This window comes from Vulpes vulpes, chromosome 12 (genome assembly GCF_048418805.1).
Source record: "Vulpes vulpes isolate BD-2025 chromosome 12, VulVul3, whole genome shotgun sequence".
NCBI classification, from domain to species: Eukaryota; Metazoa; Chordata; class Mammalia; order Carnivora; family Canidae; genus Vulpes; species Vulpes vulpes.
In genome coordinates this window covers 104850477-104877405 of record NC_132791.1, presented here as the reverse complement: position 1 = coordinate 104877405, position 26929 = coordinate 104850477, and the positions used below count along the sequence as shown (strand labels likewise).

The 26929-nt window shown below is 47.7% G+C and overlaps 1 protein-coding gene and 1 non-coding gene across 7 annotated transcripts in view; both read left to right on the top strand.

The window, feature by feature from the left end:
- Positions 1–337: 337 nt before the first annotated feature.
- NTM (neurotrimin) overlaps positions 338–26929 on the top strand; it is a 930011-nt gene continuing 903419 nt past the window's right edge. For 4 of the 6 annotated variants that reach the window (XM_025998900.2, XM_025998899.2, XM_025998898.2 and 1 more), the window contains exon 1: positions 358–980. In XM_025998900.2, coding sequence (XP_025854685.2) covers positions 899–980 — 82 coding nt within the window. In that variant the 5' untranslated portion in view covers positions 358–898. Of the gene's footprint in view, positions 981–26929 lie in introns of all 6 variants that reach the window. The other 2 variants (XM_072729300.1, XM_072729301.1) reach the window with 2 other exon arrangements.
- LOC112920405 (U6atac minor spliceosomal RNA) lies at positions 15533–15656 on the top strand. The gene has a single exon (XR_003235063.1). It is a non-coding gene; the product is annotated as a U6atac minor spliceosomal RNA (small nuclear RNA).

Sequence of the window (26929 nt, the reverse complement as noted above, 5' to 3'; positions counted from 1 at the left end):
TCATCCTTGCCCATAGTATTCTCCCTGGCATCGTACACACACCGAGGACTTCGGGAAATAAACGAAGGGAACGAAAAAGACGAGTCATACAAGAATTCTGAAACAGGAGGGATGGCACAGGAAAATAGGAAATTCTTTATTATTTTCCAAAGCAACTAAGTCGGGGGTTGATTGGGGAAAGGTGAGCCATGAGAGAGAGAGAGATAGAAAAAAAAATCTGTCACTGAATGATATTTTCATCGGAGAGGAAAATAGGTACCAACAAATGGAATTTGACTCATCTTTGCAAGTTTCACTGAGCATGAAAATATCCCTTTAAAATTTCCCGTAAGCCGTTGCCGGCTATGGGATTTTTCCAGTGCACGGGGAATCTGAGTTCCAGAGGCCAGGGAATGCCAGAAGGAAAGGGATTTTTTTGATGCTTGGGGCTCTGAGACTGTCAGTTTAAAAAATGAAAGTAATATAGAAGGGGCAAAGTGGCATTTATCATCCCATCTCTCCGGGCTCCTGTCTCTTTAATCAGCTAGCCTGATTTGCCCAGTAAATGATTCCTGAGCGAGTGTGTGTGTGTGTGTGTGCGCGTGTGCGTGTGCCGGCGCGCGTGTGTTGTAGCTCTGTCAATCCTTGGATTAGAACCAATGATTGCAGCTTGTAGGAGGGCTGTCCAGGGCCAGATTGTACGATGTGTCTCAGTGCCAGAGTATGAGTAGAGATAATTACTGAGAAGTCACACTCTCTCACACCCTCGGCTTTCTTGTGTCCTTCAAGCAAAACAGTGGATTTAAATCTCCTTCCAACAGCTTGAGAGCAACGCAATCTGTCAGGAAAGACAGAAAGAAAAAACCGAACCTGACAAGAAAGAAGAAAAAGAAGAAGAAGAAGAAGAAAAAAAAAAATCATGAAAACCATCCAGGCAAAAATGCACAATTCTATCTCTTGGGCAATCTTCACGGGGCTGGCGGCTCTGTTTCTCTTTCAAGGTAAGAGCTTGCTATCGATTTGCCTACCGTAGACCCAGGCATCGCACAGGGTGCTTTATAGGATCCGCAGGCTCCTGAGTCTCGGCTGTGCTGCACGGTTTGCAGGTGGAGGCGAGAGCGTTTACACAGCATGGCTGGGACTTCATTCTCCCGAGCAGGCTGTGAGAATATTGATTCGATTCTGGCTGCTGCCGGAATGGGGGAATGTATATGCATAAGTAAAATGTGGCTGGGGCTCGGGCGAGGTGCGGGGCTGCGTGCCGGTCTCCCCGGCTCTCTGTGCATTCTTGCACACATGCACCACGGAGCGCACACGGGAGCGGTGGGGGAGATCACAGACCCGGAGGGCAGCCGGGGCTGCTAATGTGTTGCTTGTGTAACCGGGAAGGAATTACGAGAGGAAACTTTAAATATCGGCCGGTAAACTTGCAAAGCTTCTAAAAGGAGCGGCTGGAAAAATGCAGGCTAGGAAAAATCAGGTAACCGTGCACCCTGCGAGGTTCTGGTCGCAGACCCAGCTCCGAGGGATGAATCAATTTGCGGCAGCAGCGGACAACTGTGTTAGTTCTGGATGTGTCTGGGGGTGTGTTGGCGGTGGGGGCTGGCGGCCGGGCTGGGGGGGAGGGTAGCCAGCTGATAAAAGGCGGTGGGAGCACTGGGCGGGGGGACCGGAATTGGGGGAAAGATTTTCCAAGTTGAAGGGAGAGAGGCAAGAAGAGTCAATGCTAATTTGGTGTTTATTTATCCGGGTGGGGGAGAGCCGAGGCCCTGGGGCGGCAGGCAGCTGGGGAGGGCTTGCCCCCCCACCCCGTCCCGGCCAGGGCGGGCTGTGCTGGGTGCCTTTGGACGCGGCCTCAAGCTCCTGTCCATCTGCTGCACCCTGTGGCCCCGCGCTCGCCCCGGCTGACGTTCCTGGGCCCGTCTGCTCACCTGCGGCCCGCACCTACCCTCCTCTGGAGGGTCTCACTTGCCCTTTTCATAGGAAAGGCGCCCGGAGTCCCCGGGCTGGGGGCTGGCAGGGAACTTTCCCTGGGTGGTCCAGCCCAGCCGCAGCCGGGATCCCAGGCGGAGCTCAGCCCCGCACCTTGTATTCCCAGAGGAAAGTTCGGGCTCAGGGGGCCAGAGAGGATGGGGAGCTCCAGCCACCTGGCCCCTCCTCATCCCGGCAGTATGGACTTCTCAGCTCTCGCCCTGGTGTCCCCGCTCCGGTCCTGCTGACCCCCCTCCGAGGGCAGGCTCTGGGGGCTGCTGTGGCTCCTGGACGTAGGCTGCAGCATGCACAGTGCGGACCCATGTGGGGTGGGCAGGGGGCGCCTGGCCGGGAGAGGCAGGTGCGTGTGTCCCCTTGGCTGGGGCTCAAGGAGCAAGGCAAGGGGGCTGCAGGGACGCGAGTCCGACCCCAGGAAGTTCAGGAGGTGCATTTTGCAGGGGTGGCCTGAGCGTGGATATGGTCTGCTGCCCTCAGCCTCTGAGGGGCGCCGGCCCTGGCATCTCTGTCCTCTCCCACAGGGGCCTTGGTGCGTGGAGGAGGAAAGGAGCCAACTTGGAGGCATCCTGGGCTGACTCCTCTTACGTAATAGGGAGCAGCAATAGTGCGTGTGCGCATGTAAGTGTGTGTGCATGTGTGTGCAGGGGAGGGTGCGCGCCCTGAGTGATCGGGGCCCCTGGGGGGGCTCCCCTGGTCAGAGCAGCGCTCCGACACTCGCAGCGGGGAAACTGAGGCAGGGCCGGCCTTCTCCCAAGCTAACCACAGACCTGAAAACTAAGCAGGCAGAGGGTAGAGTGAAGGATCAGGGGAAGGGGAGGGGAGGGGACCGACCCTCGGGAACCCCCATCTGTCCTCAGGTCCACATCTCTCCTCTCTCTACATGGAACTGGAGACAATGGCCAAACTTCCACCTTCAGCGGCCCCACTGGCAGCAAGCCAGGAGCCCCAGGGCCATACTGAATTTACATATAAATTAGCATACGTGATTTTTTTTTCCCCCATCAGAAATAAATGCAGGGAAGCATAATATTTGCTCATACTTGGACTCATCCTTGCATAGACGCGTAGAAAGTGGCAGATCCCAGATGCCCCAGGGCGAAGTCAGATTTCATGGTCTTGGTCCTCCCGTGCAGTAGGGCCCCGGGTGGTGAGTATCATAACCATCTCACATCCCACCAAATCTGACATTGTCCCCGGAGACCTGTGCTCCCCACCTCGAGCCAGCTGTGAGCAGGCTCCGCTGCATCCCCAGGAGGCAGGCTGTCCAGTTTTAAGGACGACGAACCCGCAAAGACACCCCCCACACCCGCACACGCCAGCCGGGCAGGCAAAGGTGCCGTCTGGTTTCCCTCTGGGGGCTGGAAGCTGGTGTCCCCACTATCTCTTCAAGTCAAACTTAGGAGAGACTGAGGCAGCGGGGTCTGGCTGCAGTAGCCACCCCTACTGCCCTGACCCGGGGGACTAGTTGGAATGCAGGGCACATTCCAAGGCAATTTTTTCTGCTCTGTTTTTGTTTTAAGCCAGCTCTTCCTAGAGCTGCCACTTCCTGGGTTTCTTGCCTTTTTTTTTTTTTTTTTTAAAAAAAAGGTGTCCGGAGCTAGTGGCGGATTAGGGACCCCTCTCCTCCCCCACCCCCTGTGCCCCCACCCCAGCCACTGGCCGCCCAGATCCAGATTAGAGGGGGAGGGAATTTCCAAGGGAATCAGCGCTGATTAGTGCCGGGCGGGGGGCGGGGAGGGGGTGATTAGCGCCCTGGGGCTCCGGCCCTAAGATGCCCCAGGGTTGATTAACCAGCAGCTCCTCTTCCCTGGGAACAGGAGCCGGGAGGCTGGATTAGGCGGCTGTCCTTCTCAGCACACCGCCCACCTCCTGCCACCGGGAGGCTCTGAAAGGAATGGCTGGTGGTGCTGCAGCCTTTCTCTTTCTAGAAACCCGGCCAGTCCTCCTTCGAAGGATGAATGCTCCCTTCAACACCTTGCCTGAGCTTGGCTAGGTTCCTGTCTTACCTTCCACATTTTCTCTCATCTCCCCACGTCCCACATCAACGTGTATCCGGGCCCCCTGAGACCCAAAGGGGCGGAGGAGAGGGAAGGGGACCCTGGGGCCAAGCTCTTGCCCTCCTTCACTCGGACACTGTTCAGCTGGCAGATGAGCCAACTTCCTGCCGCTCACCGGAAACCTACATTTGAGTTCCAGCAGGAGCCTGAGTTGGGTGATGCTTCAGGGGTGCGAGGGAGGCAGATGAGGCCGTGCACTGCGTTTACTGGCAAAGTGAAAAATCGATGTGTGATGATGGGCCCCTGGGCCTGATGTAAGCATTGTGGGCACTTGCAAGCACAGCCAAAATAATAATAATAATAATAATAATAATAATAATAATAATAATAAGAGAGAGAGAGAGGAGCCTCACAAAGTAAACCCTGGCTGTCAGGCTTGGAGCTGGGAACTTGGGGCAAGTTAGAGGCAAGGCGTGCGCAGCGTAACACATGCACTCACCTTCGTCCTTCATGCTCGGTGATGGTCTTGTGAGCAGTTCACCAAGGGGACCTGGGAACACCCAGAATCCACCAGCAGGTCTTGCCGCATAAAGACCGTTCTTGGGATTGCAGCTCCAGTTCCCAGGTGCACAGCCTCGTCCAGGTGCTGGTTGCTCCTTCCTGACACTGGTAAAGCCGAATATAGGTCCAGTAATGCCTTCCTAGGAGCTGGACGCCTCGCCGCGACCTCTGGGGATTCTCAGCAGGCCTCTCCCACAATGCTGGTATTAGGGGTGGGTCCTTGAGGAGCCGGCTCTCCTGCCTCCCTGCTCAGGGGCTGTGCTCTGGAATGTCTGGCTCCGTCCTCAGCATGCCTGCATTCTGGTGGCCCAGAGTTACAGTGACTCGGGCGGGATGGCCCACTGCTCACAGAGGGCCCAACAACTGGGGGTCTTCGGCCACAGTTTATCCACTGGGATGCGGTGATCCCTCTTAATATCCTTAGGAAGGAGGATATTTCTAAATCAGTATGAGCCACATGCCTCTGGTGTGTTCGGGACACCTGTGCTAGAAAGATCCGCAGCATCTTTTCGTGTCTGTCTGTTCAGGATGAACACGTTTGGGGGGAGGCAGGACGTCATGTCTGAGAGGGGGCTCTGTTCCGGGTTGTTATGGGTTTGGAGTTCACGACCTGCTCCCACGCACCACCCAGAAAACCAAAGATGCAATCAAATTCTTCTTTATTTTGACCTCAGCAGAGGGCCTCCAGACTCTCCAAAGCCTCTCATGCGCATGCCCTCCGGGTTTCAAGCCAGTTCTGGTGGCCTGCACAAGCCTCGGTGGGGAGCAGGTCCATCTGAGCTCAAAGTCCCCTATGTTTTCTGTAGGGGAAAATCTTTCCCTCTGTGCGCCTGTCTCCCCACCTGCCTGCCAGGCTGGGGGGCAACTCCCCTGGGTGCTGTAAGGACTCATTAATGCTCTTAACGCTCCAAACATGTGGCGCTAAGTGGAACTCCATGCTGAGACTGGTTGTATTTATGCAGTTTACTTCCTTTCTGCTCTATTGGCTTGTTAAATGTTTACTTTATGTCTATAGTCATTTGAAATTCAATAAAACAAATTAAACATAAAAGATGAAAACATGCAAAAATAGAGTGATCGATGGCATAAGGGTCAAATGGGGTCTGGTGGCGCCATTGCAGCCTCCCTCCCTTGGTGGTGGATGCTTCCACTCAGTTCCACTAGCAAGGGCACTGGGGAAAGGCAGAGGGGCTTTGGAAGGAGCATGAAGGAGGCCTACCCCCCACCCACTTGCCAACGGAGGTGCCATGCTGGCTGGGCCGGTGGCAGAGAGGAGGTGGTGGAGAAGAAAGCTGGAGCTAGTTTTGGAAGGTTAAAAAAGAGCTCTAGTTTGGATCAGAAAGAAAAAGTGGGAAAGAGAGGACTCAATCCTCCACCTTGACTGCGAATTTGGTCAATAATCTCTGAGAGTCTTAGATTTTATTTTCTGTATTTCTGCGTTTATTTATGCAACCTTCTGGAGGAAGCCTGCTCGGGCTATCAACTGCTTAGACTTAAAGGATCTGTGTGTTCCTGCACCTTCCCGCTCCTCCTCTGTCTCCCCATCCCTCTCCCCCTCCTGCCTCCTGCCCTCTCTCCCCCTTTTCTGTTTTTCTCCATTTCCCTTTCTCTTTCCTCCTTTCATTCTTCCTTCTCCTCCACGGGAACAATAATTGATCAGTTGACAGATCTAGGTCATGCTGGCAGGGGTTGCTCCGCTTCATGCAGGCTTGCCCAAGAGAAGGAGGGAAAGTCTGTCTTCCCAGTTCACAAGGAGCCAAGATGATAGGGCATCGCGGGGGGGGGGGGGGGGGGGGGGGGGGGGAGGGGGAACCAGTGAACTGGTGGGCAGTTTCCGGCATCCTTAGCAAGGCTACCCGGGACCCCGTTGATTGATTGCAGAGTGCTCAGCCCTGTGATATCCCTGCCACTCCAATTTTCCATATCCGATTTACCTTTGCCACTTGCCCGCATTTTGCTCAGCTTCTATACCCTGCCTGTTCCCATTTTCCTTTCTACTTTCCCCTCCTGTCCTCTTCCCCTTTTCTCCTCCTTCCAAAACCACAACAGATCACAGATACTCCCACCTAAGTCATATTAGAGAGATGGCCTTTTGTTTATTTGCAAGAAGGAAAACAGAAACCCTGCCAGAAGAACTCTGTAAGTCATTTGCAAACTGCAAAACAAACCAACAAAGATTCACATTTTCGGTGCTGAGAAGAGAATATTTCAAGAGAGACTGTCAAGCTAAGAAATCAAATATTGGAAAACACATTCTTTAGCACTGTTACTAAGGACATCTTAGGTTACTAAATTTGAGGGGTTTTTTTGTTTTTTTTTTTTCTTCTCTAAGAGTATTGCCTTCACAGTTATAAAAGACTGTTCAAAGAACTGGCTGGTTTTGGCTTCAATGGTTCATTCAGATTCACTCCCTGGAGGGGCTGCCTTTGCTTAGTCTTGGTGGTGCTACGACCAAACTCTAACCCAACACAGCCCGTAGCTGTCTCTGTGTTTATTGGTTGGATCACCCAGCGTTTATTGAATGTTTATTATGTTCCGTGTGGAGTCGTAGGTGGTGGGAATAAATATGTCGGTGACTAAAACAAACTAAAGGATGAGACCAAAGGCAGAGTAGAATTTCCAAGATTTGGCTTGGTTTGCCATCCTTTTTAATAGTGCTCAGAAGCACCAACAAGGAGTGCCAGAAGCAAGCGGGAGAGTGAACGACACAGCTTCTGGTTTCTGGCAGAAATGAGGGCGGGCAGCGAGGGAGCAACTAACCCTTGATCACTGTTCCACCTGGAGAGCACTGGGAAAGGGTGCATGGCTCTAGTCCTGGGTTAACAACAGATGAGAGGTGCTGCCTTTGCTCCTCCCTGCCGTCTCCTGCCAAGAAGGGCCTCATGCATGTTTGATGTGCCCTCAGTTAGTACATGGATGATGAAAGCTGGCGTAAGTTAGTTGGCCTTGTGACAATTGTCTTTTGTCATTCAAGTTATTAACTGATTCTTGGCACAATGCCACCTGTCTGGTAGCCTCCCCAGCTCCTTTTTGCCCTGCCTTCTGCACGGAATTAGAGGACCAAAGAAGGTAAGCAGAACGGGGATGGGGGAGCGGTGGGGGGAGCTTATATAAAACCAGGAAAGGCTTTGCCTCTGGCAGCTAGTCTGCATGGGGCAAATGCTGTGCAGCGGACCTCTGTGAAGGATTCATAACTCAGGGTAAATCTAAGATGATCTCCCTTATGAGAACCCTTTGACTTGCTATCCACTCATCATACCCAACTTAGGGTTCCGAGAATAATAAAAATGCATCATGATTTATTTGTTCTCCTCTGGTCATATACGACAGTTGGGGCACAAGTCTTCTTCCAATCCATCAACTTGTCTTTTCAGCCATATGTACAAGAGGGAATATAGCTTCTCTTTAGGCTCACACTGTACTAGCTGAGTCCGGAATGCTCTGAGATGATTGCCTATCTGGCTGCTTCTATCTGCATTCCCATAGTGGTGGTGATGATTGTTCTTAGCTTTTCTCCTGTAGAAGAACAGATAACTGCCTTTGTCATGGATCCTGATTCTTCCAAGTCAAGCAGCCCACAGCAGTTGGGATCTCCTGACCTCTGGTCCTTGGGGGTAGGTTCAATGTGTATTTATCTGCAATATTTTCATTCCCTATATCTGTGGTTCTCAAACTTGGTGTATTCAAGTGCCTGAGGAGATTTACAAAAATACCAATGACTGAACCCTTTCCCAGGTGAACAAAATCAGAACTTCATCATCAATCTTATTCAGAGCTCTGTTAGAGGTTCTAATAGGTGGTCAAGTTTAAAAATTGTACCTCTATAGTCATCTGAAATGTTCTATGATCTTGGGTAAGATACTTCCTCTATATGAGCCTTAGTTTCCATATCTCTAAAATATAGAAGTTGGACTGAAATGTTTGCAAGTTTCAAGTTCAACATTTTGCAATTCTGCAAATAGTCTTTTTGAGTATAGCACTTGAAAGAGAGTGACGCTAGAAGAAAGTATTCAGAAGTAGTTTCTGTTTGCAGGAAGCTAAGAATATAGACATAGTCACAGACAGATGACCAAAGTCAGAATGTGTGAATGGTGTGTGTGCGTGCAAACCCTACATACCAATTCATATCTACTATATCACATATCCATATATGCATGTATATCTTTATAAGGCAAGGGAGAAAAGGATGGGAGGAAAGGATTAACTAGTCACAGCATTTTAGGTAGAGGGAATCAGGAATGATAAGGATTCTTAACCAATCCGTCTAATAAGGGAAATTCAGGATCACTTGAATGTGGGTCAAGAAAGAACATGTTAGAGCTGGATTTAGAGAGTGCTAAATGATGGTGAGTCTTGGAAGAAGCCCCATTCCTTAGTGTGAAGATTTGCATTTTCTCTTCTGCTCAGGCTCCCCCTTCCTGTCCCCGAGAGTCAGTGACCCAGGAGTGTTGCTCCCATTGCTCTCCTTGTCAGTGGCAACCAAAGACCCAATGCTGAGAACCTCAATGACAATTGTGCAGCTCATGCATTAGGCAGAAGTGATGCTGGTTCCACCCCCCAAGCCAGGTCATTTGCTGCAGTACACGCAAGAGTGAAAATTTGGTCTGTTTTGATGGATCTGCAGGATACGAGGGCCATGGGGAACAGAGCTACCCTGGAAATTTGTGCCCAGGGCAGTCTTTGAGTAATTCAGAAAGTACTTACATTGAAGGCTCCCCAAAGTGTTCACACTGCTGCGTCCGTCAGCTCAGGGTCACAACCAGCTCAAGCCCAGAGGAACTTTCAAGATGACTTCTTTCAGTCCCTCTCTAGGAGCTCTGATACCTCAGCAATAAAGCTGCAGTGGTCCCCTAGCGTCTGTCTCTAATAAGAGGGAACATGCATCTCTCCAGATGGTCTATTGTACCTGACTGTTGGATTTCAGGAAGACGGGAAGAGGAGGAAGGCAAAGGAGAAAGAGAATCTGTCTTCTTATAGATTCCAGCCATTTGCTCTAGGTCTAGAGAGATATTATCACACAGTGGCTGGATTGCCTGGGTCCAAACCCTGGCTCCACCACTCCCTAGTTTGAAACCTTATGCGATTCAGTCAACCTCTGTGATTCTCTTTCCTCTTCTATAAAATGGAGATAATTATGAGACTTAGCTTTAAGGCTGTTATGAGGATTAAATAAGTTGCTGCAGATAAGGTGCTTGGAGCATTGCTTAGCACATAGTAGGTTCTCAATAAATATTACCTAATAGTATTATGATTGATATGAATACTATCACCCACAGGACAAGTCTAATCCTTCTTCAACATTACTTTTCTTTAAATATTTGAAAGAAACATTCCCTCCTCTCCTTCCTCAAATTTTCTCCCCACAAGGTTAATTATCCCAAGCATTTTTCCTATTTTCTATATTATCATCCATAGAGAGGGTGCTGATTGCTTTTCTCAAAGATTGTTCTGGTTACTTTGTATTCTTCTTAAAGTCTTATTCCAGTGTGCTCTGAGGAGCCCAAAATATTATAGAATATGGACCCTTCTGGTTCCAAATCCAAAGAAGATGAAGTCTTAGCCCTTTGGGAAGGTATTGGAAACCCTACAGGTCTGACCTAGGTTTGCCAGCCTCTCCTAATCCTCTGCACTCCTGTTCCATGGGCTGCTCGAGGGCTCCTTCCTCCCAGCATGTGTGCACACTGCTCTCTCTGCTGAGTGCCGTCCTAGTCTACCTCAAAAACACTTGTTATAATTCAAGAAAAAATTCCAAGCTCAGCATCCTTCTGAAGTCTCTCATTTCATCCTTTATGCCTCCATTTCTCTTGACCTTACCTCTATTCTTAACATTCACCACACACTGTGTAGTTACATGCTCACATGTCTATCTTCCCCTACCAGTCTCTGAGCTCCTAGAGGTCAAGGGCTGCCTTATGTATCTTTATTTCCCAGGGAACCTAGCAAAACACTTGGCACAAATTCAACACCCAGCATTTATGGCTGGAAAGAAAGGACAGAGAGAGGGAGAGACAGAGGGGAAGTGCCATAAGGTCCCTTTAGTTTTTTTCAGGAGCTGTTGTCAATTCAACCCTTTCTTATCCTATGCTTGTGATGTTTTGCTATGTATACAACAACCTGGCCTCAGAACTTACCCTATCTGAAATTATCTTATCAGATTCAATTACTACCTTTTTTTCCTGACAAAATATTTTTGGGACTCTGAATCTGTGATCCCATATTTCAGCAATCCCTTCTGGTGATAATCAGTCATAAATCTTATGCTGTAGGCACCTGGGGTGTGGTGGATGAGATCAATATTTATGATTAAACTTACCCAAGAGCAGAAAATAGCCACTCTAATGGTCAGTAGATCAGATGAGTGGAGGAACAAGGTGGCTATCTGAAAGTACATTGGCATCAGGAGAAGCAACACAGATGGGAAATTTGGATCTAAAAAAACTGGGGAAGTGACTGGATGGATTGTATTTAGTTGTAGAAGATGAAGTGCTCAAATGTTTCTTATCTTCAGATCTACTTCTTCTTCTGATCTACTTTATCTCTCTTCCACAAAGTTGACCACTAGGTCATTTGGCTCTCCTCCTAAACAGTCAAGGAGAAATTCATCCCAGACATGGAAAAGGTTAATTGACAGCTTTTTTCTCAATGTAACCAGTGACGCATAGAACTCTGCAGTTGGATAAACCATTTTGCTAATTTTGAAAACAAATAAAAATTAATTAATTGTTCTACATCTCTCCTTTCTTTCCCCCCAACACATCTTAATAGAAGGATCTAAATGCCTTGTCACCATTTTTTTCATTACTTTCTTGCACTGCTGAAGACTTGTCAAGGCCAAAATAATTCAATCATCAAATACAAAAGCTTTTTCACAGATTCCTAGAGTTGTGAGATATCATGGAGTATTCTCAGCCTCTCCCCTAAGACAATGATCCCGTCTGAATGATTTTCACCAATTTATGCCCAACAACTCCAGAGATTCCCAGTGAGCAGACACTAACCACCTGCGTTGTGGTCCCCAGTTCTGGCTGCCTATTGAAATCACCTGTGGAGTTTATTATGAGCAGATGCCCAGGGATGACTCACAGAAATTCACATTGAAGAGGTCAGTATAGAGCAGAGTCTTTTGTACTTCGAAATAACTACAGATAATTCTATTGTGTAGATACAATGGAGAATAAATGATATTAGCACCACTTTTCATAGTGGATAAACTCTGTGAGAAAATACTTTTTTGGCAAGGACTTTCGATATCGCCTCCAAATCAATTATTATCTTTTCTCTGTATAAACAGTGCTCTAAATTTGTTCAGGGCAGCAACGTGCCTGTTCAAAATATTCGTCACCAAAATTCCCTTATAGCTGAATATGGTCATGTAATGCAGTTCAGGGAAGTGGAATATAAGCACAAGTTTACTTGGGGTTTTGAGGATCATACTCAGGAAGCCTGAGCTTTCTCAACCTTACCATTGCTGCTTCTCCTTGACTCAGAGAATAGGATACTACCTAGAGGTCCAGGAAACAGCTTGAAAACAGGAGGATAAACAATACATATAAAGAATGGCAAGGGGCACCTGAGTGGCTCAGTCAGTTAAACATCTGGCTCTTGATCTCAGCTCAGGTTTTGATCTCAGGGTTGTGAGTTCAAGCCTGGTATTGGGTTCCACACTGGGCATGGAGCATACTTAAAAAGAAAAAAAAGATTGACAAAGAAGGAAACTTTTAGGCTAAACCAAATGGACTTAGCTATTTGGTAAATCAAAAATAGTTGAATATAGGCAATTTCATATGGCTCAATCTAATTAAAGGACCTTGGGTTCAAGATGACATAGCAGTTGTACTAGCACTAGGATACATGTTCCCATACTCACTTTCACTTATGAGAAAAAAACTTATTTAATTAGGTTTCTGTTACTCACAGATGAATATAATCCTAATGGATCTATGCTGAGCAAAAATTTGCCTCTTTCTAACTTCTGTCAATTAGAGCTGCTCAAAAATATAAGTAATATTGTGTGATCTTCTTTCTAAAAGATGGTTATCACAAACACTACTTATCTTGACATTCTTAGCTCCTTCTTATGATTATCATATGGCATAACTTTTAAACCATTAATCATCCGGATCCTTATCTTCTGAACATGCTCCAGTTTGATAATGATCCACTAAAAGGCATTACCATACAAATTCTCCTAAATGTAGTTTGATGGTAAAGTGGAGCATAGACTATTACCTACCACATTTTGGACTGTATGGTTACATAGGTTCACTTTATTATTGTATTATTTTCTTTTATTTTTTCAGAGATACTACCCTATTGGCTCATATTGATGTGATTTGGTCATTGTGATGACCAAAATGCTACTATATAAAAACCTCTCTTATTCTTGCTTATATTTAACTTTCTTTAAATGTTTCTTCTGGGGATCCCTGGGTGGCTCAGGAGTTTAGTGCCTGCCTTTAGCCCAGGGCATGATCCTGGAGTCCCAGGATCAAGTCCTGCCTCAGGCTTCCTGCATGGAGCCTGCTTCTCCCTCTGTCTGTGTGTCTCTCTCTCTCTGTCTCTCTCTCTCTGTGTCTGTCATGAATAAATAATAAAATAAAAATTTTTTTAAAATAAATGTTTCTTCTAAGTATTTGAAATTTTATTCCTTTGAGTCCTTTATTTAAATACACTGAGATTATTTTTGGATTCTGATAAGTTGTCACCACCAGCTTTGTGTCTTCCTCAGATGATTTAGATATATAATCTCTACATCAGAATGATTTAAAAAAAGCAACATAATAGCACCAAGGACATGGCCAATTCTTATTTACATTTATATTTCAATAATAGACCCAAGGGTATGGCCAAGTTCTTACTTACACTTATATTTCATCCACTCCAGAATGATTTATTCATACCCTACTGTATGCTAGCCATAAACAACAACAAAACATAGTTCTTATACTCAATGAAGTAGACAATTCAATACAAAATGGTAAGTATTGAGATAAAAGCGAGTGTTGTTTGCCTATGGCAGCATCTATGAGACTTTTCAGGTTGGAAAAATCTTCTAGAATGAAGAGATGTGAAAGCTGAGACACAAAGGTGACTAGATATAACCAAGTAAGAGGAGAAATACATGTTACAAATAAGATATGGCACATGCTAAGGCCTAGAGTCAGAAGAGCATGGTAGGAATGCAGGAATCCAATATCCAATCCGGCTAGATGGAGTGTGTTTGTGTGGTTTGGGGGCTCAAAGGGATGGGGAAAGGGGGTAGGTAGAAAGACAAGATATATAGGTAGAGATGTAGGCAGAGGTCAGAGCTTGAATAGCCTTAGGTTTCCTATTAAAGATTTTATATTGAGAGAAGAAATTATGTTGGATTGCATGCAGATAGTAACATGGTCAGCTTTGCAGTTTTACTTGTTAAGTAAGGTTATTTGGGTTACTTAAAAATGTTAAAATATGGTTCCAGTGACAGTGTGGAAAATGAATTAAAATAGGGGCAAGACTAGAGGAAAAGGGAGCCTTCTAGAAGATGCTGCAGCCAATCAAGCATAAGTTAACCAGGGTGAGCGCTGCAGAAATAGGGAGATATGGGAGTAGTCAAGTGTTATGGAGGTAGAAGGGTTGTGACTTAGAGATGGAGAAGAAAGAAGATGATAAGTAATAAGGGGAAGTGAAAGAAAACTTTTCATTTTGGGGTAAATGATGCTTAGGTGGGTTTGAGGGAAATGGTGGTGATGCAGTTTGGGCCACAGTGTTTGAAGATGCCTAATGGTAGGCATGTACAAAGTTCTATCCAATATGAAGTTACACACTGATCTGGAACTCTGGAGAGACCTTTGAGCCTCAACAAAGATAGTCTGTGACACAGATACAATTAATTACCCAGGAGAAGAGTAGAGAATACAAACTAGATAACTAGTACCCAAAATTTGGGAAGAGAAGAGATCTTGGGAAGATAACTGACAAGAGGTGGTCAAAAACATAGGAGAAAAGCCAGGAGAGCATGATGCCATCAAGGTCAAAAGATGTGTCTGGAGAAGGCAGAAACAATAACAGTGTCAAATGCTACTAAAGGATCAAGTGAGATTATACTTAGTGACAAAAATATCTTCTATCCTCTTGGGAGAGCAGTTCTGTGGGGTGGAGCCTTTAATGTGGGGAACAAAAGTAAGGTGAGAATATAGAAAATGTGGACAATTATTTCAAAAAGTTATTTTTTTGGTTGTTGTTATTGCTGTTGTTAAGAAAAAAAAAGAGGGAGGAAATGGGGAAACAAGGGGGAATTGCAATTGAAGAGGATGTTGTTGTTTTTATAAGATGGGAAAGAGTTCTCTGAATCCTGAAGGTCAGGTGCTGTTAAGGGGAAGGATGAAAGACCCAGCAGATATCTTACCAAGTGAGGTCCTCTAGTAAATATGAGAGGGTGAGAAGGGTGAGAAGGGTGGCACTGGTAAAAGTATGAGTCTTGAGTACAAGGAGAAAGACAAATTGCATTACTACATATATTAAAGAAGAGAAACTTATTTGAGAATTCCCACTATGATTGGATTCACCTGCAAATGATAGAAACTACACAATAAAAGTGGCTTAAATAAGACATTTTCTGTGTGGCCACAGAAACATTCCTCTCTGTCTTTTCATGGCTCATGTAATGTCTTCTAAATTGAGGAACCCCATCCTTTCTGTGGTTCGGATCTGTTGTACAGGCCACATCTTTGGCCCTGTGGTCTAAGATGGCAGCATCTGTGTGCCCAGCAGTGGGACGAAAGGGTCGGTGAAGAAGGGACAGGATGCTGTCTCCCAGTGTGCTGTCTCCCAAAGAATGTTCCTTCCTGGAAGCCCACATACGGCACTCTTCTCCAAATGCCTGTGGACAGAACTTAGTTACCCTGCTACATTTAGGTGCCGTGATGGGAAATGCATCATCCCCTTTGGATGACCATGCGCCCAGAAAAATTCGGGGGCTTATTATCATGGAGGAAGAGGAAGACGAATGTTAGGAGACAATTAGCATTTTGTGTGGCAGGAAGGAATGTTAGATCTCCCCTCGACAAGGATGGAAGCCCTTGGATCCCCACAATACACACGTGATTAAGGTATCACCACCTACTTTGTGGCATCTAACCATAGGTTGTCAAACTGTCATTAGGGAAACGCAAATCAAAACCACAATGAGACACCACTTTACACGCATTAGGATGGCTGCTGTTAAGAAATTTAAAAAGGAAACTAAAAAATGTTGGTGAAGATATGGGGAAATTGAATTGGAATCCCCCTCTGCATTGCTGGGGGGCAAGTAAAGTGGTACAACCATTGGGGGAAGCAGTGTGGTGGTTCGTCCCAAAATTGAAAATGGAATTATGATACGATCTAGTAATTTCACTTCTAGGTATTTACCATAAAAACACAAAAATTTGAAAGCAGGGATTCAGGTATTTGTGCAGCCATGTGCGCAGCAGCCTTATTCACAATGGGCAAAAGGTGGAAACAACCCAAATGTCCATCAGTGGATGAATGGATAAAATACGATGTGTGCGTACAATCAAGTATTATCCTGCCTGAATGGAATTAATGAATGAAATTGTGACACATGCTGCAGCATGGATGAAGCTTGAAAACACAATGCTAAGTGAAAGAAGTCAGACATGAAAGGACAAATATTGTATGATTCCTCTTATGTGAGGTCCCTAGAATAGGCAAATTCATAGAGATGGAAAATAGAAGTTTCTGGCAGCTGTAGGGAGGAAGAAATGGAGAGTTGTTTAATAGGTAAAATTTCTCTTTGGGATGGTGCAAGCGTTCTAGAGATGGATGGTGATGCTGGTTGCACAACGGCGTGAATGTACTTGATGCCAGTGACTTGTACGTTTAAAATGGTTAAAAGGGTAGATTTTATGTTGTATGTAAGTTGCTCTGATAAAGACAAATGAAAAAAGCAAAAATCAACTGTCCTCGCACAGCAGAGATTTGGGCAAGCCTTCCGGCTTGGTTATAGGAAGGCGAAGGAGTCTGCATTCAACAGCTGTGATTTTCACTGAGCGTAATCCGGGGAAGATGTGTGTTCGCACACACGTGTGTACATGTTCACATACGTGTCTGTAAACCTGTAGGCTGCATTTCCCAGAAGGCAGAAAAGACTAAACACAGTGACTTGTGGAATGGGCAAAATGCTGATTTCGACTCAGGATCACAAAGTCTCCTCCTTTCCTCGTGGCATCCTCTTCCCTCTGGACGCTAAGAGGCAGTCTGACCCGCTCCTTCTCGATGTCTCCATCTGTTCCCATGGTTCTGGTCCTACCGTTGAGGAGATAGTAGCCGACCATCTCTCAAACTCGGGCTCACCCCCAGCTCCTTGCTTGGGCTAACTCTCAAGGGAATTACACGAGACACAGTTACACGTTCACGGTTTGCAGAGTGCGTCCACATGAAGTCTACTCTGCCGTCAGAATGTTCTCTCTCACCCCAGCCCTGCCATTAACTCTGACTTTTGGAATCGAATATTCTTCCCAGAGCCCTTGTTTTCTGCATCTGTAAAATAGAAAATTTAAACTTCCTTGGAATGTAGCTTCCATGTTTCACTGAATTATGTTTATGAAACCCGGGGACTGCACTTCCCCTCTGCCCCCTGTCCCTTGCACCTGCACTCCCCCCCTCCCGCTCCTATAACCACTCACGGCTCAGTTCAGGGTGGCCTCCGTGGGACCTCCCATATCTGTCCCTCCTCCCCTGCCCGGTGGCCCTGTCTCACTTTGAGCTCAAGCCACGTCATGCTAAACTAATGCCGTCTCTAAATAGGTCCCCTGCTACCAGGTCCTCCCCAGATGAGTCCATCTTCTCTCTTGCCAATAACTAATTATTGCTTAACAACAACAAAAAAAATTGTCACCTCAGTCTTTTCTTAAAATATCCGTTAGCTCCACGCAGCTGGCTTTCAAGACAAACGCTCAGGGTCCTTAACATGGCACGGAAGTCCCTCCCCTAGCTTGCCCTAGGCTCTCTATTGCTCTGGCTCCGGCACCCACTTGCTTCTGCCCTTTCACCCTGCAGGCCCCAGGCACTGCCTCTGGACACTAATGCCCCGCTGCCGCAGCACAGGGCCTTTGCACATGCTGCGCCCGGGCAGGGTTGGCCTTCCCACAGGACTCACCCAGTGCAACACTGTATGAATCTGCATCAATATTGAGGGTGGAATGATGGAATAATCCGGGCCAGGGAAGGAATTTGAAAGGCTGAAAAGGAGAACAAGGATTTTTGAGACCTACTCCAGCCCTTCGTTTCTATCCTGAGCCTTTAAGCGGACCCCTCTGAGTGGTTTCCTTGTTCCTAGTCTGCCCAAGGGGAAGAGGAGGGGGTACACAGTGTCCTTAGAGTCAGGGCTGTCCAAATGTGGCCTTTGAATCAGAAAGTCCGGGGCTTTCCGAAACCTAGCTATGTGCATTTCAATAAACCCTTCAATAAATGCTAAATTTGGAGAACCACTGACTTAGAGAAATGGTGAACATAGGTGCAGCGAGCTCTGACTGGAGGGGCCCCAGGGTGGGGGGCGGGGGAGGAGTCACCTCTCTACCCTCAGTTTCTCTTGAATATGCCCACCCCAGGAAAAAACAAAAACAAAACATCAGGACAAAGCAACCTTGGTGCTATGCAAGCGATGGGAATATATAAAGTAAGTCATTGAATATTCCCTTTTGCTCGGATTGCCAGATTTGACAAATAAAAAAATCCAGGACGCTCAACAAATTTGAATTCCAGATAAGCAGCAAATAATTTTTTTTATTATGCACAGCATATACTTACACTAAAAAAAATAAAAATAAATAAATATTTGCCATTGATCCGAATTTCAAATTCAATTGGGCATCTTGTTTCTGTTCTGTTTTATCCGGCACCTTACCTTTTGTCCCCTAAGGCCTTGGTGCGGAAGGGAAACAGCCTGCTCAGAATCAGGTGCTTAAAAGGTAGAAGTTTCAGTCATCTGTTTCTTTACTTTTTAATGCAGAAGAATAGGAGTTGTCCGGGAAGAAAAGGAATGGCTGTTCTTTCTGGCTCATTGGATTATTTGCAAAAATCGACATTTGAAAAGACAGAGGAGGGAGAGAGAGACATGGAGATGGTTGAAAGTGACCAGCATGCCAGAAAGTTCCTCCCTCTTGAAGTAGCTGAACCCCTAGGGAGGGCCAGGCCCCAAATCCACATCCCCCACCACCGAACCCTGGAGCGAGCTTCGGGGACCTGGGGCTGTGTACCTGGGGGGCTCTGTCTCCCGGGCAGAGTTTCCAGGCCACCCCTTACCTGTGCCAGGTGACTGCATCCTCCGTCCTCCGTGGCGGGGCTGTGATGCTGGGCCTGGCGGGTGAGTGACAGGCTCCCTAACGAGATGCAGCTGAGGGAGCGGCTTGCTGACAGAACAATTTGCTGGTGCCCAGAATACCCACCCGGGGCCGGTGAGGCGGCAGCCGAAGCGTCAGGAGAAATCTCAGGATGTATCAGCGGCCCGGGTGGCAGGTGGAGGCCGCGCGCCCCGCGCCCACCTGCCGCCCGCAGCGCCGTCCACCCGGGCACCCGAGCCCGGGGATCACACGTCGAACGATGCCATTTCCCCCCTCCTGATCCGCTTGTGTTTATGTAAATGACTGGAAAAGCAGTTTTTGGCTTATTTCCGAAGCTTAAGGGCTTCGTGAGAAGCCTATTATTGAAAAATCAGAAACTGAAAAGCAACTTCTTAGACAATGAATTAGCAGCTCAATGACTGTGTGTAATGCCAGGCGCACTGGAACGGGCTGCAGCGCAAACAGGAACTCCCCTGGGACTCAAGCTGGGCCCACAGGTGGCCGCGCTAGGACAGTGAGTGACCAGAGATTTGCGGTTAATCCAAACAGGACAGACAAGTAGCCAAGCAGACGGCCAGGGGAGGGAGAAGTGCACGGCTGAGGGCCTTCTGACCTGGACTCCCGGGCCACTGGAGCCTCCTGCGGAGCCCGCAGGGCACCTGCCCAGCTGAGCACTCCCGGCACCAGACATGTAGGGGGGAAACTGAGGCTTGGCCGCATCCTGCACTAGCCACGACAGGAACCTGAGCACTTGCCTCTCCTGCTCATGGCCAGGGATGCACAATCAGGCCATGATTTTAGTAGCCCTTGGTGATCTGCCTCAGGTTTCTGGGTCCTGGTGCCGTCTGCAGTTGTGGGGACGAGCCAGGGGTGGGGACGCACTCCGTCTGGGTGGCGCAGGTCACACAGCGGCACCACGCCGTTTCGGAGGCACATGGGTTTGTATGCCCACCTGGGTGTTCCCCAAGCGTGTCCCCAGACCGGGGGACCTACCGGGAGTGCACGTCCCCGGATCCCACCCCAGGCCTACCGACTTTCAGAAGCTCCCAAACGAGGCCCAGCAGCCCTCTGGGCGATTCTGATGCTCGCTAACCACTGGCCTCCCGGGCACTGCAGGTGCCAGGGAACGCGCAGGGCGCTCGTGTGGGCTGGCCGCTGCCAGATCCTGAAGCAGATCTGTGCCCACCCGCTCAGTCCCAATCCCCTCCCAGGGCTTTGGGGCTGCAGGGAAAGAAATTTAACATTTATTAAACATGTCCTAGTACTCGGTGCCAGGCACTGGTAAATGTTTTATGTGTGATATTTTATTTAATCCTTTCTACAACCTTGTGAGCTAGGTGTTGTAGATCGGATTTTGCTGCTGAGGAAATTTTGGCTCAGAGAGATGGGCTCGCCCAGGTCTGGATGTTTCCCGAGCCTGTCCCACCCAGCATCCCTGGCACACGCGCCCTCTGCCCCCAGAACGCGGCGGGTGCCGCCCACACAAAGCCACTGCCAGCCTGGCAGGCCCCAGTTCTGTATTTCTCTCCCTCCCCCACCCCACCCGACTCCTTGCCTCATGTTAATTTCCCACCTGAGTACTGAGTACTTTATAAATAGCAAATCTAAAATGAATTTTCTACCAGCGATCATTAGCTCCCTTGACATCCATTAAACATTCTCGCAAGCAGAGTGAAGTGACAAAAGGGATTGATTTTTACAGTATGCTTAATAGGGAAAAAGAAAGAAAGGTGTTGACAAGTCCTTTTTTTTTTTTTTTTTCTGTCCTGATATCACGAGGAATTTGAAATCAGTCAAATGACTTTTATCTGGAAAAAAAAAAAAAAAAGAAGAAGAAGAAGAAGGAGGAGGCTAGGATTGGGGGCGGAGGGAGAGAGGGTAGGGGAGAGGGAAGCAGCTTCCCCGGCACCTTGCTCAGCCGGTGTCTGTATCTGTGACAGGTAAACATGAAGTTAGTTAGCTAGTGCCAGCCACCAAGATGAATATGTCAGATTTAATGCTTCAAAATATATAGGGTCCGAGCCAGGGAGGGCTGAGGGACTGGGGGAAGCAAGCAAGCGATATTATAGGGGAAGAGGGAAATAGCCAATCTTCTGCTGAAACTATTGGAAGAATAAATGTGTTGGGGAAGTAGTTGCAGGCAGAGGAGGCTGGCATATGAGGCACTGTAGCTGAAAATTTAACTTTGATTTCAATTTTCATATTTGTCAGCAATAATTAGATTCACGCAATGTTTTGCCACTGTTCTAAAATACTAATAAGTAGAGGCCTTTGTAGTGTGGTTAATGGAGTCTTTTTTTCTTAGTGGTCTAGAAAAATCCCATTAAAGCGAAAAGTCATACTATATTACATCGCTCCAACATACATGGACTCTGCTGCTGGGGTAGCGCCCTCCCCGAGACTGGAGCCCTCTGTTCAACCACAGAGCCCCCCTGGCTGGCAAGGGAGTCTGGGCTGCATGCGCCGCGGCTGTTCACCGTTTCAGACCTCAGGACCTCCCTGGGTCATGGGCTGAGCCAGCCGGAGACAAAGGGAGGAGCAAATTCAACAAAGCATCGCTGGCGGAAGGAACGTTGAGCTTTGATAAGCATGACCTCCTGGAGCAGGTTGGAGAGAGGACAGGAGAAGAGGGTGGTCTGGTGGGCACCTCGCCCAGCTGGGAGGTGTGGCTCCCATCTGGAGAAAGGAAATCCGCTGTGGTCCATCAACAACCTGGCCTCCCTCCTGGGAGCTTGATGTTGCCCTCCTGGGGCAACAGTCCCCGTCCTGGAACAGCTGAACTCTCCGGAGATAAGGTTTGATGAAAAGGTCCAAGTTGTATTATTTTTGAGCAGCTTTTCGCTGGGGTACCCAAGCCTCTCTGATGTCCTGGAAGTCCCCGTAGGCCAGTGTGTGTGGGAGGAGTTGGAGGTGTAAGCCGCCGCCCTTGGAGAGTCCGGTGGGTGAGGAAGGGCCTGGAGCATCCTCACCGCCCTCCTACGTTGCCTTCAGCCCCACTTCCCTGCAGTCAGGGATCCTCATTCAGATGGGCTGGCATCTCTCTCTCTCTGGCACATCCTTTTCCAGGCAGACTGCTGTTGCGGACAGCTGCCTGGTGCCTCGTCTCTTGGAATCCATCGAATGTAAGAATTCGGCTGTGATGTGCTTCTTTCTCCTTCTCTAAGTTCTGGGGAGAAATCCCAAGCTGTTAGCTCTAAGTCATCCACACCAACAGAGATAAAGGGAGCCAACGGTCTTATATGATGCCCCCCCATCTCCCCGCTCCATGCCCCCCTCGGTGTTACGTTGTGCTTGGCTTGACCTGAGAGCAGAGTGACTTGGAATCCTCCAGCCTTAAGTCTGTTCCCTAAGCCCTAAGGAGAAATGATGGAGGAACGTGGTGATGGGCAGGAGGCCAGGCCAGGATTAACAAAAACAGCCTCCGGGATGAAGGACGACTCGTTGAAGTCACTTGTGGCCAAGGGGAGGGTGCATTCGTCCCATGGAAGCAGCTCGACAGCCTCCCTGTGCGCCTCCCGCCCTGCCCTGCTGCTGAGATCCTGTTCCCTGGGCTTCATCCTCACAGGCTCCTTCGTCCCAGGCGAACCTGTGAGAGTAGAGGGAAAAACTGAGCCTGTGCTCCGTCCCCATCGTGCAAAGACCATGCTCTGGCCTCTCTCTCCGCCCACCTTCCTTCCTGCTTGGCCCACCAATCGCTGCGTCGCTGCTGCCTTGCTTTTCCCTAGTGGCATGTGCCAGATCTTATCCCCATGCAGCACTTGAGGATGAAAGGAGGAGGGGACATTAAATCCACCAGTGATACGCGTGGCAATCGGGAGAGGCTTTTGTTGTGTCATTTCCTACCTCCTTCAGCCTATTAAGCAAACAAAAGTGCTTGTGGAATGAGAAATGTAAATGGCCAACGCAAGCCGATTAATCCTAGATGTACAATTCCATTAATAAGGCCGCTTTTTAATAGGCGGCTCCGGCGGCAGCGGCGGGCAGGCCAGGAATTGATGTATTCTCTGTAATTGTATTGCAACTAATAGGATATGAAGAAAATTGTAGCAGAGAAGCAGGTCTTTCAACACCACTTTCCAATCAGCTGAAATAATGACTTGCAGCCGAAAGCCTTGAAAAGTAACGACACAAAAAATACAACATCGCCCGGGAGTGTCCCTAATGCCACATCCTGGGTTGGGGGCTCTTTCATTCATTCTTTCTTCCAGAGCTCTCTCCTTCTCTCTCCCTCTCCCTGCCTCATCTCTGTCTTCATCTCATCACCGGGGTTAGGAAGCAAACCCTTAGGAGTCTTGTCACAGGTCAATGAGAGAGGAGTCACCTCGACAGGATGGCCCAGCTCGGCTCCGGCTGTCACCCGGCACAGGCCACGCACATGGGAAGACACTGCGATGCTTCTCTGTCTGGAAGTCCCGGGGTGCCCGTGACGGCCGCGCACCATGCTAGGTTCTGGCGATGAAGGACGCAGACCCCAAATCCATCCCTGCCCTCATGACGCTTGCGGTCTCTCAAGTCAGCAAAATTTGTGCTGAGTCCGCACCGTCCATCCCACCGGGCCCTGGGCCTGCGACCATCCCGGGATCATCACTGGACGGCCGGAAAGCACCTGCGCCGTGGCCCCCAGCAAGGGCCTCTCACTCCCCCTGCCTGCCTCGCCTGGTCACTGGGTCTCCCTCCTGCCCATTTGTATGCGGACTCTGACCCTCCCTTGGTCACAGGCTGGAGAGTAAATATAAAAAGAAAAGGCAAAGCACATTTCAGCGGAAATCCCCAAGGAAACTGATGTGATTGCTCTACAGAAATGGCTCCAATAAGGGCAGAAAGGAATATTGCTTTTATAGCTTTTGGGACATAAAACATTTAGAAAATGTGATTGACTGGCAGGGTCTAATTTATCATTTATCTCATTCCCTCTGCTCGCTCCCCTCCCCGCAACATAGAGGCAGACACTCACAGGCAAACTTTTTTCCCCTCTTTGCTTTCCTTTCTTCTTCTCTCTCAGAGACTTGGATTTATCATCATTCTGTGAAGCAGGAGAACTCCTGTGGCTATTTATAATTAATGCTCAGAAACCTGCCAATCCATTTAATGACACTAGCAGGTCATGGCCCCCTTATAGCTCTCCATTAATCATCATTAGAACAGCTCTGAGTTTTTACATTCTTTTTAAATGTTAATTCACCTCTGTAATGCTCCTTTTAGTTAAAACTGTAAAGAGGCAAGTGGCTGGTACCTCGCTGCTGCCCGCCAGGGGAAAGGCATGGTGGAGTTGATAAAGCCTGGCTGATTTCCTCTGTTCCTTTGTCCTCCACCCCCTATCCCCACCACCAGATGTCAACCCAGCTTCTTCTTTGGTTGCCTGTATTTATCTTTAAAAAAGTGCCTAGTGGCTTAAAGTTCCAGGGAGATACACACACTCTGATATCTTTGGACTCCCAGGGCCAAGGCAACTTCCCGAGAGGCCCAATGTCACGCCATGTTTCGTAGCTCCTAAAGGTGACGAACCATGGAGCGCTCCAGGGGTAAGTCGTGCCAGGAACTATCCATGTGCTTCTTCAAACACTCAAGAATAGTCTCCGAATGAACACACTGAAAGAGGTCACATAAGGGAGTCTCTTTCCTCGTGTCAAGAAAGCTCACCAGTTGTCCCATTGTTGCCACAATCGGCCATGAGACTTTGGGCAAAACATTGGACTTCCCTTCTCATCTACACCATGGAGTCACAGGCTTCCAGTTAAGGACTGAATACGTCGTGGGGACGGATGGCACAGCATGAGGAATAGTCAAGGGTTTCATAATAGTGTTGCATGGTGACAGGTGGTAGCTGTCCTTGTGGTGAGCGCCACACCACGTATAGAGTTGTGGGGTCACCATCTTGTACACCTGAAACTCATGTAGCATTGTGCCAACCATACTTCAATCAGAATAACTAATTTTTTTTTAAATGAGGCCAATATCTGTCCCACCCAACGAATACGGTGAAAATCTGTAAGGATTAAATGGAGTTGCAATTGTATCAAACTTGTAAAACTGATAAGACATCGAGGCAAGGTGTCGTGATTGATATCATTTCTTGCCTTTATCTGCCCCTCTGCATATATATCCCGACCCCTTGCTGAAGCAGTGCCCTGTCATCATTCATACCCACGAATATGGAAGCTTTCCAACCTCCATACTGTTGCATTCATATCACATTTCTCAAGCCAGAAAAATGTATTTTCAGTCAGCAAAACATGTCGTAGAAAGTATGTTAAATTGGGAATGGGGGAATCTAAATGTAAGTATCAACTCTGTTACTAATTAGCTGTGCAACTCGGAGCAAATCACTTCACTTCCCCGAGCCTCACTTCTCTTATTTTTGGATTTCATATTTTTTAAGGCTCCTTGATCTTAGCAAATCCTGTGATTTTATTGTTTGACCCATGTGTCGGCCCTAAGGGCCATGCCAGTGACTCAGGTCCCTTCGACCAGTGGAGCTCTTAAATTCTCGTCTTGTCAAGCACCATGCCATTGAGCTTAGAACTCTAACAAAAGCAAACACAAATAGTTGAGAAAAATAGAAAATGTGCATTTAATTCATTTTTGACTAATCACCTGATTTCTCTTGATACCACCCATTTTTGTACTAGGCATTTAGAATTACGGACTTGAACTTATTTTTTTTTTTTTTAAACGTATTTCCCACAGAGGGAAGACTTAAATTTTTCCTTTTTTTTTTTTATTTTTTTCATTTATGATAGTCACAGAGAGAGAGAGAGAGAGAGAGAGGCAGAGACACAGGCGGAGGGAGAAGCAGGCTCCATGCACCGGGAGCCCGACGTGGGACTCGATCCCGGGTCTCCAGGATCGCGCCCTGGGCCAAAGGCAGGCGCCAAACCGCTGCGCCACCCAGGGATCCCTTGAACTTGTTTTTAAGGCTGTCTCAAATCCACGCAGTAGAGACTGAGATGACCCCTCAGGGCCTCCCGGGAACCACACACCTCACAGATGGTATCATTTAATACTTTATAATACTCTTCCAAGGTGGGTTAACCTCATTTGATAGATAAGTAAACTGAGGCTTGAAGAGATAGTATGCCCAGTCCAAGATTTATGTACATTGCAGGGTCGTAGGTCAAGCCCAGATCTCTTGAATTTAAGTCCAGGTAGGGTTTTTTTGTGTGTTTGTTTTTGTACTCATCATACTTTTGCCCATTCCTTCAGCTCCTATGAGTAAGGATGAGGTGACATACCATCTTCCATGAAATAAAGACATACTTTTTCAGCTGCTCCTGTTCTGGCATGGATCATAACTAGTGACCAATGATTTGGGCTGAAAGTCTACTTTCCTGGTTTGATTCCCCATCGGGCTTCGGTTCTCTTTGGCATTGGGACGGATCAACGAACTTCCATTGGGTTTCCCACAGGGAAGCCCGCAGGCCGCCCCCTTTCATTTTTGGTCTCCCTCTCTGTGTGGTCCCAGTCCCCCTTCTTCACAGGGCCAGCCATACCTCTCCTCCTTCTTCCCTGCAAAGCATCACTGACACTCTAAGCAGACACCAGTCCCCAGGCTGGGCTTTGGCCATCTGTTCTGCCCATCACTTGAGAATGCAATAAAACCGGCTTGACAATTATGTCAGCACAAAGGGCAGAGAGGGCTGCATGGCAGAAAGCTGTGTAAAATTCATTCTTCCAAAGGTTGCGTCAAGAATATTCCAACCCAAAAGAGCTTTCACAGCAAGTGGAATATTGTGTCATCTGCCTCTTTCTCATTTCTCTATTTTGCTTTTGTAATGGATTTGCGTTAGTTCTTGCTTGGTGCGAGTTAATAATAATAAGGCATTATAATTGTGTGGTGCCGGGTGCCTTTGAAAGGACTCCCACAAATCTATTCCGTCTTTTAATCTTGATGACTGCAGCTGGATTTTAGAAATGAAGGGGCCCTAGAAACATCTACTCCAACTTTCTCAGCTGATTATTATTGATGTATTTTGTTTAGTTTAAGTAATGTATCCGTATTAAATATAATTTGGGCACCATACAAAAGTAGCTTTAAAAGATTTAAAGTCACTCATGCACAATTTCATTTAATGTATTTCT